Source organism: Juglans microcarpa x Juglans regia, chromosome 6D (assembly GCF_004785595.1).
Source record: "Juglans microcarpa x Juglans regia isolate MS1-56 chromosome 6D, Jm3101_v1.0, whole genome shotgun sequence".
In the NCBI taxonomy this organism is placed as follows: Eukaryota; Viridiplantae; Streptophyta; class Magnoliopsida; order Fagales; family Juglandaceae; genus Juglans; species Juglans microcarpa x Juglans regia.
Genome location: NC_054604.1, coordinates 22,916,214 through 22,928,957, shown reverse-complemented (window position 1 = coordinate 22,928,957; position 12,744 = coordinate 22,916,214). Strand labels below are relative to the sequence as shown.

At 36.8% G+C, this 12,744-nt stretch overlaps 1 protein-coding gene across 1 annotated transcript; it reads right to left on the bottom strand.

Annotated features, from left to right (window-relative positions):
• Positions 1-471: 471 nt before the first annotated feature.
• On the bottom strand, positions 472-6,517 carry LOC121234495 (novel plant SNARE 11-like). The gene is made up of 11 exons (XM_041130441.1): positions 6,389-6,517; positions 6,012-6,270; positions 5,606-5,698; positions 4,449-4,542; positions 4,303-4,340; positions 3,211-3,299; positions 2,370-2,449; positions 1,704-1,760; positions 1,379-1,471; positions 1,194-1,268; positions 472-971 (listed from the first exon to the last, which is right to left on the bottom strand). The coding sequence occupies exons 2-11, from the start codon at positions 6,086-6,088 to the stop codon at positions 882-884; spliced, it is 786 nt and encodes a 261-aa protein (XP_040986375.1). The 5' UTR covers positions 6,089-6,270; positions 6,389-6,517; the 3' UTR covers positions 472-881.
• Between the last annotated feature and the right edge of the window lie 6,227 nt (positions 6,518-12,744).

Below are 12,744 nucleotides of genomic sequence, written 5' to 3'. Positions count from 1 at the left end.
AGAACATTTGAAAGCTCTTGTGTTTGAAACGCAAGGTGTCAACATGGGACCGGCCGAGTCGTTTAGACATATCGGCCAATCCATGAATGTCAATTTGATGCCAAACTCTATTGAACATAGTTACATTAAGCACAATAGTTTTGACGCCCGAGTAGTGAACCATGAACAAATCGAGAATCTCAAATTCTTTATTTATATAAGATGCATTAATACTGGGATATTCAGTCCCCTGGTTCATTTTTAGATCGAATTGCAACGCATAGGGCTCCTGCCTTAATCTGACATTCCCCTTCCATTGAAGTTCTGTACTCAAAAGTGGGGTCTGTAGCCATGAGTACTCAAGCCCACCATCAGATTATCAACCATTCCAAATAAATAACATTGAATGCTGCATATGGTATTGCCTAATAAATAAATAATGAGAAACATTCAATGCTGCATATGATATTGCCAAATAAACAATTGATAATAATAATAATAATAATAATAATAATAATAATAATAAAAAGAAACAAACAAATAAAGAAGCGCAGGGCAAGTATTTTACAAGTGTGACAATACATTCCCATAAAAAGATAAAAAAAGAAAAAAAGCGTGGCAATAAATGGTATGAATCGACATAATCTACACATTTTGAGACTCCCTTAACTATGAATTATTTTTCAGTCGGGGTAGAAGATATAATCAGAAGGACCACTTCAAATTAAACCTAATAATTCACCAGACTATCACTCAGAAAAGTTGGCCTAACTCATGGGAAAGTTTTCCTATAAATAACTTCAGAAATCAACCACAACAGATCTCTATAATGAGTTTCGCCAACTGATGTTCCATCCAATCACAAGGAAAAACCATCTTCAACCTCATAAAATAATCCCTTTTCAACTAGCATTCCAAAGTAATCTGCGAGTCATTGCTGGCGGGGCTAATCCAGGAATATCCCGGATGTCCTTGTTGTTTGGGTTTACAATCTGAAATATAGAAGTGGAGAATTCATTAAAATAGAAAAAATAAATGGACATTTGAGCAAATCAATAGATGGGGGCAATGCAAACTGCTAAATATTATATTGCCAGTTGTTTCACAAATTAATGGATTCTTCTTTTTCTTTTTCTTTTTTGTTATAAAAGAAGATAATGGGTTTTTTACAGCAGCAGAGACTGCCAAAAAAAAAAAAAAAAATGAGATGTTACCTTAACAATAATGATGGCTACGACTCCAACAACAATAAGGAAGAGTAATGCCATTATACACCGATCAGTTGCAACCTAATGATAATTGAGGTAAGCAACAACTAATATTCAATATCTACCAAGGAAAACAAATAAAAATAAAACTGGCACTCAATATTTGAAAAAGTCAGAAAAAGGAGATTGACCTGCCTACCGAGTTCCTTCACAAGTTGAGAAGCTTTCTTGATCGAGAAATGAATAGAATCCAGCTCATTAACAATCCGACTCATTTGGTCAGTCTACATAAAAAGTAATAAATATCCTTAGTTCCAGTGGCATTGGGAGTTTTTGAAACATTTAAATGAAACATGGTGAGAAACTGTGTTTGTGCATGTTTGGTATGTGCACGCATGCACATGCTTTAGGGGAGGGAGGGAGGAAGGGAAGAGAGAGAGAGAGAGAGAGTAAATTCATTATGACCTAATAAAGTGTTGCAACATCCATTTTCTTTAAAACTGACATATTACAGACCTGAGCCTTTAGTGCTGCTGCCGTCTCAGTTCCAACATTGATGGTTTCATGAACAACCTGTTACAAACACAGATTCATTACTTTCTTCGCAATAATTTCAAACTGTCAAAACGGTAAAAATATTTGTGGAAATTACATTTCACACTCTATCACCCTTTTTTCAATTTCAACTACCAAACTACCACTTTTTTTATAATTTGCACCCTCAATCACAACATGACAATCCAGATTGTGCCACATGTCCTATTTTTCATCAATCTTTACTGTCAGGATCATCTTATGCCTTCCTTTTTCTTTTTATTCCATGTTGGGGATTGTATTTGATGTCAATTAGCAAAACAAGATTCATAATTTGAAAAGAACCTGGTAATATGAGCGTGCAAAACGTGCATTCCACAGGATAATTTTATTCTTTCCATTTCTTTGTTTTGTTGGGAGAAGGGTGTATTTGATGTCCATTAGCTAAATAATATTCCATAATTTGTTCAGGTCTTGATACAAACTAGTTCAAGTGATATTCAAGGAAGACTAAACAGCGCTAGTATGTTCTAGAACTACAAGATATAATCTGACGTCTGTAACCTTCTCGTAACAAATAGACAAGTATTAGAACAACATATGGTCATGGTATTTTCACAAGAAAATTGTCTTCGGGGATAATCAAACCTTCTTTGACCTCTCAATGACTTGATCAGTCTCATCCATCATCCGGTTTCCACTATCTACTAGCTGTTGATTTGTCATGGCTGCAAAACATATAGCATCTATCTCAGCATCCATTATACTTCATATTGGAGAATTGTTTACCGCATTAAATCAAATTTTACAGTACATTTGAATTTAAAATTAGGCATTGATTGCTCTTGAATACATACATGTACTCCAATTAAACATTACAGTTGCACAGCAATCCACAATTTTTCCGATCATATAAAACAGCAATCCGATGTTACTATTACACTGGTTTCACCATGCCAATGAGAAAGTGACATTGTCAAATTACCATTACCATCTTTATTTTTCATATGTATGAATAGATGTGTGTACTCACTGCATATGTAGAGATGTGTATTTAAAACTATTAATGATAGATTTATCCCTCTGAAAAGATTAAATTCAACAAATTCGCCAAGTAATGAGAGGTTAAAAGAGTTACTTGTACAATAGATTGCAGCCAACCAAGGTACTGTAATGCATCCAATCAAAATTTTTAAAATTGGAATCGATCACTGAAGTAACCACCCAAAGCAAGTTCACTTGTCAGGTACCTAAAATCTGGCATCTTTTTACTTGTAAATATTTATAGAAGACAAAATTCCAGTACAAATCGACAACCAAACAGAAATTAGTTAAGCAGGTATCCTTTAATCTGCATGCCTTGTATACAAAAAGGCATGAGCAGTAGGGACATACCCATAACAAACTCTTATTTCAGCATAGAACACAGCCAAGAGTAGTAGAAGCATCAATCAAAATTAGCATGCTGGTGAAAAGGATGTAAACTTACAGGAAGCTAGCATGACATTTTCCTCCCCATATCCTTCAGTGCCCCCATCAAAGAGATCAATTCGCTTGTTATCAAGATTGGCTGCATATCTGTATCCAAAATGAGATGAAAATAATTCCTAAAAGAAATCAAAAGCATAGAACTAGTTCTCACTTCTCAGTGATGCAAATGATTTATAAACAAACCAAATTATCACACTACGCACATGAGCAAATGAGTGTCATCAAACACATCATGCAAAAACATTATCATCTTTCAATAGTTGACAGTTTTCAAATTAATAAGCAAGTTGGCCTCCATACAATCCAGTATCTTGACTCGTCTAATATAGACTTCATCCAAACTCAACTAAACCCAGCTTTAGTGCAAAATGATTAAGGTTGAATACATGTATCTTTTTTCTCTACTGTCCTATCTACATCATGATCTCCATCACCTGTGTTTATCACGTTCTTCTTCACTACTACTAAATTTGTTTGTTGCCTCACTCTAATTCTTTTGTATTCCTTCCATATGATCAAATCACTATTTCTTAACACTGCATTTATGAAGTACTTTTGTCCAAGACCAAGCCATCTTAGACTACTTTTCTTCATTTCTTTCAACATAGTGCCATCCTCACTTTTAATTAGAGAAAATAATCATTTCCCAACCGGTGGAAGTTATATCATATAAGGGTAACTTAGAACAGTGCTTTAAAATGATATGGCTATTGCCACAATGTTCTGAATTCTGTCTCGTGTCTGAGAAAGTAGAAAATTTAAGAAGCTCAATACAACGACACATCAATATATTGTAGTGGTTTAACAATATTAGCATCTTAGTTACCAATAAAGTGGAAATTCTGATGCTTTATACTTTTTACAGGTTGACACTTGATTGAAAGATCACATACACAAACACAAAGAAGGGTGTGACACTCAATTTGGTACAGAGGAAGCAACAAAATGTATAAAAAGAAACCTGATATTAAGAAAAGAACATGGCCAAAAAGTAGAGTATATGACATTCAGATATATTTAAGATGCATGGAATTATCTTTTGCTGCTTTGAGAACTAAATAACAGTAAATTATGAATGATGTTAACTTACTGCTTTTTAAGAGCAACGTATGAATTCAACTCTTTGATCTGCATAAAGTATTAACATCAATCAGCAACTTGGAAACAATCAGTGTGCACCACATGGTACATATGCAGATTATCATAGGCCCAATAAAAATTAAGATAACAACCCACCATCGACTGTTTTTTCTCACTCAGCATCTTATTAGTGCCTGGATCATTTCTACTCTCCAAGTCCTTGACTTCTCTGTCAAACTCCTTGATAAGCCTGAGAAGACAAGCTGAATGAGTCTTTCTGACCACTGACCAAGAAAAGAAAAACTCACAAGGAATGGAAAGGGAAGGGAAAACACTTTCTTTTATTGATAAGTACAACTCAAGCACCCAAATGGGATTCAGCCCATGAACAATCTAAGATGGGAGGTGATGCCATTTGATCCAAAGACCATTGGAAAAAAGAAAATGCAGACACAAACTCATACACACACAGAGCAGCAGCAACAGCATTATATAAGACACTTATCTTAGATGTCCAGCTTTGTGCAACTTTCAAGCATCAACTAGTAAAGTACAACATTGCATTTGGCCAGAAACTAAGCATCCAACATTATATTAAAATTACCATGATCTTTTGATCTTAACACGGTAAAGTGCTTAGGCATTTTTTACAGATGATAACAGGACATTCATAGCATAGGAACTTGCAGTCAGACATTTTTAATCTCGTGACTACCAAAACCTCTTAGTACCTTCATTTTTATAGCCCACCAATTTTATTTCTGCAATACGCTTATGGTGAGATCCTGGTATAGGAAGATAAAGATGACAACCAAATAAATACAGATCAGGGAATTGAACAGAACAATCAAATTTTGAATTGGGTCTCTGTTACTTCTAATAACTTATTTCAATTGGACGGCTGCCTTAAAGCTTATCAGGTGACATACCCCCGCACAAATGGACTTGAAAACATCCAATCAGCAGTATCTAATTCAAAAGTACAATCAATAAAACCTCACAGATTCAATTATCCAAAACTTTTAAATCATTCAACCATTGTTCATGATCTTCAGAGGTCAAGAATCACCTGGCCCTTAGACATTATTAGTATTAAGTTCATTGCATTACTTTCCTTCCACGACAAATATGTAATCATTAACTCCGTTATCCCAAAAAACACAACTTCACTAAACAAATAAAAATAGAAGACTGGATGTTAGTAGATTAACAATAGAGCGTCTACATGCTGCTCATAATTTTTACATACAAAATCTACGGATAAGAATAGAGAGAGAGAGAGGGGGGGGGGGGGGGTGTCCTTTGTCGAATACCTCTTACATTCGCGCATCTTTTCCGTGAGTTCTTCCAACTGCCTACTTTGCCTATTGGAGTCCTTAACCTTCTCCAACTTCTGAAAGCCATTTCTGAGAGAATCACATTATACGAAACAATCAGACATGAGCATACATATTGTGTCTGAAAATCCCCAAAATGGTATGGTTCAGAAAGCTAGGCTTTCATCCATAACTAAGGGAATACTAGGCTACTAGCTGCGAAATGCAATAACATTAAGCAACGAAACAAGTTTAGCAGAGGCTTTGAATACCAATATTGTGAAAAAAAAAAAAGAGGCGGGGACACCACCAGTTTCACATTAGATAAATCAACCTATAAATTCCCCAACAATCTCATAGAAGATATCTAAGCACAATAAAGAAAGAAAATCGTGATCCTTACGATAATGCTCGAAAGATGTCACCGATCTGTCCGTTGATATCGGCTAGCTCTTCGCTAATTGTGGATAAAGGATCCATCTCAAAAATTCAGCCTCCGAAAGAAAGCTTATCTTCTTGTAAAATTGGCAGAAAATTTCCCGGAAGACTCAACCAATGCAGTTTCTGTCGAAGCTCCAATCAGATCCGTAGGGAATCACAAACGCCGCAATCCGCATTCAATGCGGATTCAAACAAAAGCGGGAAAGGGTGTGAGCTTGGAGCTGAAACGGAATCAGAAACAAAGAAAAAAGCCTCACTAAAAATTCCCGAGATCTAATGGGAATTCAGATTCGTTCGTTAGCTTTCTGGATATCTGTGGGATAGGATCGGATCCAATACCGAACAATGTAGCAGGTTTCGTCGCCACCGAGGAGACGAAAATCGAAAGGTTTTACAGAGTATCCATTCCTTCTTGTCCTCGTGAATCCGTGATTTTCGGTTCTTTTTCTTTTTTTAATGTTGTGTTTTGTTTGTTGTTGTTTCGTTATTTTGGGTTTAAAACGCTGGGAAAGGCAAGGGGCTTTTTCTTTAATTATTTATTGAGGCGTAAATAGAACTAATTCGGCAGTTCGACTAGCCTCTTTCCTTATTAAATGAACACTTTCTTACTACAAAGAACTAATTGATTGTAAACTACATAATTTTTTTTATAGCTTTATTGATTCATATAAATTTCAATGATTTTTTCTTTCTATTCTGCGTTTGGTTTCTAAATTCAACTGAGTTCAGCTGAATCTAACATCCAAACTCAACTTTTAAATTACTTTTTTAAATATATTTAAATATTTAAAAAAGACACATTTACTAATAATTACTTTCTTAACTATTAAAAAAATAAATAAAAAATTAAAATACACAAGCGATCTAATTGAGAAGACAAAATCAGGAAGCTATTTAGCATTTTCCTTCCTATTAATGTTAAAACTTTTGTCTGGAAGGCACGTAACAACCTTTCACCTACATGTTGGAATCTTTATAAACAAAAGGTATTGGAAGAATCCAGCTGTCTATTTAGAGGCTGAAACCATAGAACATATATTGTGGAAGAGTCATTCTACACAGGATGTGTGGGGTAGTTGTTGTATAATCCTCCAAAAACCATCTCTACAAAATCTGACCTTTCAGCAGTTATGCATGCATTTTCAGCAGAGGTTATCCACGGAAGACAAGGATCTTATGCTGTGTATAGCCCGTAGCATCTGGTTTAGAAGAAATTCTCTCGTCTTCAGAAATTCTTTTAATCACCCTTTACAGTTAATTGCTCAAGCAAAGAAACATCTTGTAGAATTTCAAGATCTGCAACACTCTCTTTCTCCTGTTATGGACCGATCGCTAACATTTCTTAAATGGCAGGTGCCAAGCAAGGGTTTTGTGAAGGCTAATTGAGATATAGCTATAGCAAAGGAACTTGGTAAGATTGGTGCTAGGAAGGTGATCAGAGATGACAAGGGACAAGTACTGGCTTGCAAACAATTACCTTGGTTGACTTTTTTTCACACCTAAGGTCTCATTTGCTTTTAAGATGGGATGAGTTAAGATAAAAGTTAAAAATTAAATAAAATATTATTAGAATATATTTTTTTAATATTATTTTTATTTTGAGATTTGAAAAAATTGAATTGTTTATTTTATTTTATGTGAAAATTTAAAAAAATTGTAATGATTAAATAAGATAAGATAAGAATGATTGTGAAAACAAATTAGGCCTAAGAATGTTGAAGCTTGGAGAGCTTTTCTTAGCGTGTGCTTTTGTCTGGACCTGGGATTTACACTAGTGGCTTTTGAAGGAAATGCTCTACTACTGTTGATGCGGCTTATGGTGAGAAAGAGTAGCTGTAGACAATGAGACACATATCATTTCAGAAATTAAACAGTTATTGTTTATCTTTCTAGGATTGGTCTTTCACTCATATAAGAACATGCAAACCAGGTGGCCCATCACTTGGCAAAAGGAGCTTTTATTGTTACATGATGATGTAATAGTTCTAGAGGATGTATCCTTGAACATTTATCCTTTTGTATATGCTGATGTTACTGATCAAGTAATGAAATGTTTGTGATGTGTTTAAAAAAAACCAGTTAAAAACATTATGGCCCATGAACAAAATTACTTTCTCATCCATCTCCCCTTTTGTTGACCAAGCTTCTCATCTCCTTTCTGATGGGTTTTTTCATCCAACCCTGAAGTTTGAGATTGCCCTTGAATTAACGGTTATAGATGCAAATGAGAGGGGCTTAAAGAAGAGATGGGATATTATTCAAGCAGGATTTAGACTTGCAGGTTCAGATTTCAGAGTGGGCAAATCAGGTTTAGGGTTATAGTCAAGCTGAGCAAAGTAGAGATTTTCTTTGCTTTCAATTTCCAACTATCTAGGCTGTGAGCACTTCCGTTTGGGTTTAATGACTTTTTTTTACCTCAATTATCTGTCTTTGTGATTTAGGCTTACATTTTATGTCGTTTGTCCATGGCAAATTTTTAGCTCTCCCAATTGTTCCTGTTGTTTCGAGAATGAAGATAAAATACAATCCTAGAGTCTATAACTCTCGTTGCAAGAACTAGAAGGATCACTTCATGATATGGTCAAGTGTGAAGCGCATGCTCATGAGCGACCTAAGGAGTGAATACAACATCCGGTAAATGCTAGTGTATAGGTACGGCAAAATCCAAGTGGTGCGCAAAACCTACAATGATTGTGAGGGCAAGGTGGTCTGAGTGTACCTCCACAAGTGGGTCTTAAACATCAGGCAAATAACCCATGAGAAGGTGAGTAGCTCCACCCACTATCAACGTTTGCATCAAAACCTCCATGGTGTTTATCACTAACATCCGTCTAAAAAATACCACAAGTATTACTTTTCAATATAAAAGAAAAATGAAAAATGAAAAGGTCATCTTATTCAAAACTCCTCTCTCAATTGTAAGGGTAATTGGCCCAAGTTCAACATTGAGAATGTGATACAGACAGTCAATTAATTCAGTAAGAAGGTGAAATAGTTTTCTAGGCTGCAAATTTATGTTTTTCCTACTTTTGTTTAGAGCATATATGCTTGGTTGTTTACATTTTTACATTTGACTAGTAAGAGGGCACGTGCAAGACACATGCCTGATTGCCCCTATAAAAATTATTTGAAACTTGAAGGAAAAAAAAAAAAACAATAAGTTATGTTTTCAAAACACCATGGCAGGCAAGTGCTCGGACCCATGGGCGATCAAAACTGCTCAATGAGCAAGGAGTGTTCACATAGGTGTGTCTGCACCCTAGGCGAGTAAATAGTGCTTGAACCTCAGGGCGAGCAACAATGAAAGAGCATGAAAGTTCGACTAGGGGCTAAAAGTGCTCACCTGAGGGAGTGGCGAGAAAAAGTGTTCGTCCCGAAGGCCACTAAAAGTGCTTGCTCCGAGCGAGCACAATGTTGATTAGAAGTGCCCGCACTCTAAAACTCGAGCAAAAGTGCTCGAACTCGGGGCTGCAATATATTTCGCCACTTGGGCGAACACAACATGCAAAAAAGGTAGGTCCAACGACTATGTTGAGTAAACGTGGTCACCACCCTCGTGGCGTGTACCAAGGAAATTGAATGTTGGACAGAAAAAATGAAAGTATGAGGGAGAAATGAACCTAAGAGAGAAAAATAAACCTATGACGGAAAAATGAAGGTGGGGCAAAAAATGATAATAGAATGGAAAAATGAACCTTGGACTGAGAAATAAACTTAGGATGGAAAATGAAACTTGGACAAAAAATGAAGCTTGGAAGGACAAATGAAGGCAGGACGGAAAAATGATAGTAGGACAGACAAATAAAGCTCTGAAGAATAATGCTCAAAAGAAAAATTGATGGTAGGACAGAAAAATAAACCTATCCCTGAGGGCAAGCAATGCGACCAAGACAAGCAAAAGAGTTTGCCTCATCCCCAGGCAAGCAGTATGTTGAACAAAAATGTTTGTCACCCTCATGGGCGAGCACTGTGTTGATCAAAAGCACTCAAACCCCATAGGGCAAGCAAAGCTTTCATCCCACGGGGCAGCCAAAAGTGCTGGCCAACAAGGCAAGCGCAGGGTGACTGAACCCCGGGGGCGAGTGAAGAGTGCTTGCACCCATGGCGATCAAAGCGTGCTCATATCCAATGTTCGCATTGGGACGAGCAACAATAGCTAGTATCCTAGGTAAGCAAATCATGCTTGCCCAGTGGGGGCATGAAAAAGTGATCATCTCTAGGGTCATCGGAAGTGCTTGATCCAGGTGATGACTATGTTGATCAAAAGTGTCTAGCACCCTTGTGGGCGAGCACTATGTTGATAAATAGTGCTTAGCACCCTAGAGGGCAAGTAAATCTCTCATCCCAAAGGGCAAGTGAATCACTCGAATCCTAGGCGAGAAACAACACTGAAGAAGTGCTTGTCCCGCAGGGGTGAGCAAGGTACTTTTGCCCATGCCCCAGCAAGGCAAGTGCTCACACTTCCAGGTGAGCAATAGTGCTCGCAACTCGAAGGGCGAGCAAAATTATCCGACCCCCATAGGAGGTTGAGCAAATAGTACTAGCTCCAAGGAAAGTGCTCCTCCAAGAGTGAGCATTCAAAAAAAATAAATGAAGTAATGTTTGCAAAAGTGCTCGCCACCTGGGGCGAGCAACAACATCCTGATCTCGAGGAGAGCACTTTGCTCACATTAAATGCTCGAGAATTATGCCTGGTGGCCATGGAGCCCGGGCAAGTTGTACCAACTCCTTTGGATCTAATGTTTACGTGGGAGGTTGACTTTCAAGCATGTAAAGCCTACCTAATCAAGTATCTAATCCCCAATCAAATTTTTTGAATAGATCTTGGGATTATGTGGTAGAAACAACTTCTCACACCTAGGGGCGATCACTTTACTCACATCCCAATAGAGTGCTTGTGCCCCATCTCAAAACCATCAAGTCGATAGTACAAATACCCTTAAAGAATCTCAATCGTAGAACTATCAAGCTGATGGCAAAAATACCCAATAAGAAATCTACCTCTCAAACCAACAACAATGGCAGCGCCGTGGGTCTCTAATGCAAAAATTTCTACATATTTCCATCTTTACCCTGGTTGCGAGTTGCATCGTGGTTAGATCCAGTCACATCGACGCGGTTCTCCATCTTTGTTGTGGGTGACGCCATGGTTGATTAACAAAATATGGTTATGCAATTTCTTTAGAAAAGAAGAATTCTGAAGTAGAAGGAAAAGAGAACAAATAGAAGAATGAAGAACAAGAATAGGGTAGATGGAGAGTAGGGAGTGCGAGAGAAGTTGAAAATGAAGCTGGTTCTAGAGATTTTTGGTTGTTAGGTGGTTTTATTTAGATTATGGTTGTTATGTCTAATTCGATTTGTTATATGGGCATTTTAGTCAATTTGGATATGTGGCAGAGACATTTTAGCCTAACTCAAGTAGGCACTTTGGTCGGATCACCATCTATAACAAAGGCATTTGAGTCTAACATGGGATTTGTAGAGGGACGTTTTGGTCTAAATCATCACATGAATTTCTACATAATAGGCTCTAATTTCACTATTTCATCATATATAGATATTTGTATTTTTGTATGGGTTTGAGAATAGGTTTGCATTTTTTTTCTATCTTCCAGACATTGTGTTTCACAATAGTGGGCTTTTCACTATGATTTTGTTGGGATACACATTTGTATCAGTAAATGGCATATATTGTAATAATATTTTAGTAAAATAGACTACACATTTTCAAGTCTTCGTAGATTGTGATGTAAACTCTGGTAGAGGATACTTTCTTCATATTATGAGTCCTCAACCATTATTCTCCATTAATCACTTGTAAACATGCATTGGATTGCAAGAGGAGTGTAAACCATCTCCTGCAATGGCTCATTAATAAATCTTAAATGTCAAAAGAATAAGTGATCTCACTGCCTCTTGCATTGGGTTTCAATTTCACTTAGAGTATACTGTTGATGATGTGTTTTGCACACTTGGGATGAAGTTTCCCTTTGCAGTGAAGACATCAGCTAATAAGATGAGATGCCTGAACTCAATTGGCCCCCTTTGGCTAAGGGGAGCCTCCAATGCCTAAATTAGTAAGAAAAATGAATTACGGCTAACTTAGAAAAAAGGGGAAGTCAAACATACCTTCGCTCTCTTCCTTCTGTTACTTATATCCTCCTTTCCGAGTCTAGTAGCCGTACTCCTCCAGTGGCCTGTATGTCCCTATCCACTTCCCAAAGGGCCATGCTACCACATTTAATGAGGTAACTCCGCTAAATTCCTTGCATGCTTACATTGATACAGGCGTGTCTTCTAATTGTGCGTATCCGGATATTTAATGCGGCGTGGGTCTTGGTATGCTCCACAGTTAGAGGTGAATTCACTCACTGGGCCACCTAATGTACTTTCGGTGACCAATCCCATTTAAGGTGAAGGGCCGGGATAGATCTCAGTCCCATTTAATTTTTTTTTTTTCATTAGGAAAACAATTCGATTACGAATATAAAGAATATAGCTAACAAAATTAATAATAATTTAACACAAAAATAAATCTCATCTAAAAAATATAAAATTAAGTTTTTATTTATATTTTTATGTCCATAGATCATATGCTCGCTAAAGTATTTCTCGAGCTCACTTAGAATTTGGTTGAGGCTCAATAGAATCATTATTCTCCGCAACTTTAAAAACGTAATGGGTTACTTGTCAAT

Coding starts and splice junctions, on each gene's coding strand:
- LOC121234495 (XM_041130441.1), bottom strand. CDS start 6,088: ATGGATCCTTTATCCACAATTAGCGAAGAGCTAGCCGATATCAACGGA. Junction 4,341..4,448: donor GTGAGAAAAAACAGTCGATG/GTGGGTTGTTAT, acceptor TACTTTATGCAG/ATCAAAGAGTTGAATTCATA. Junction 972..1,193: donor TAGCCATCATTATTGTTAAG/GTAACATCTCAT, acceptor TCTATATTTCAG/ATTGTAAACCCAAACAACAA.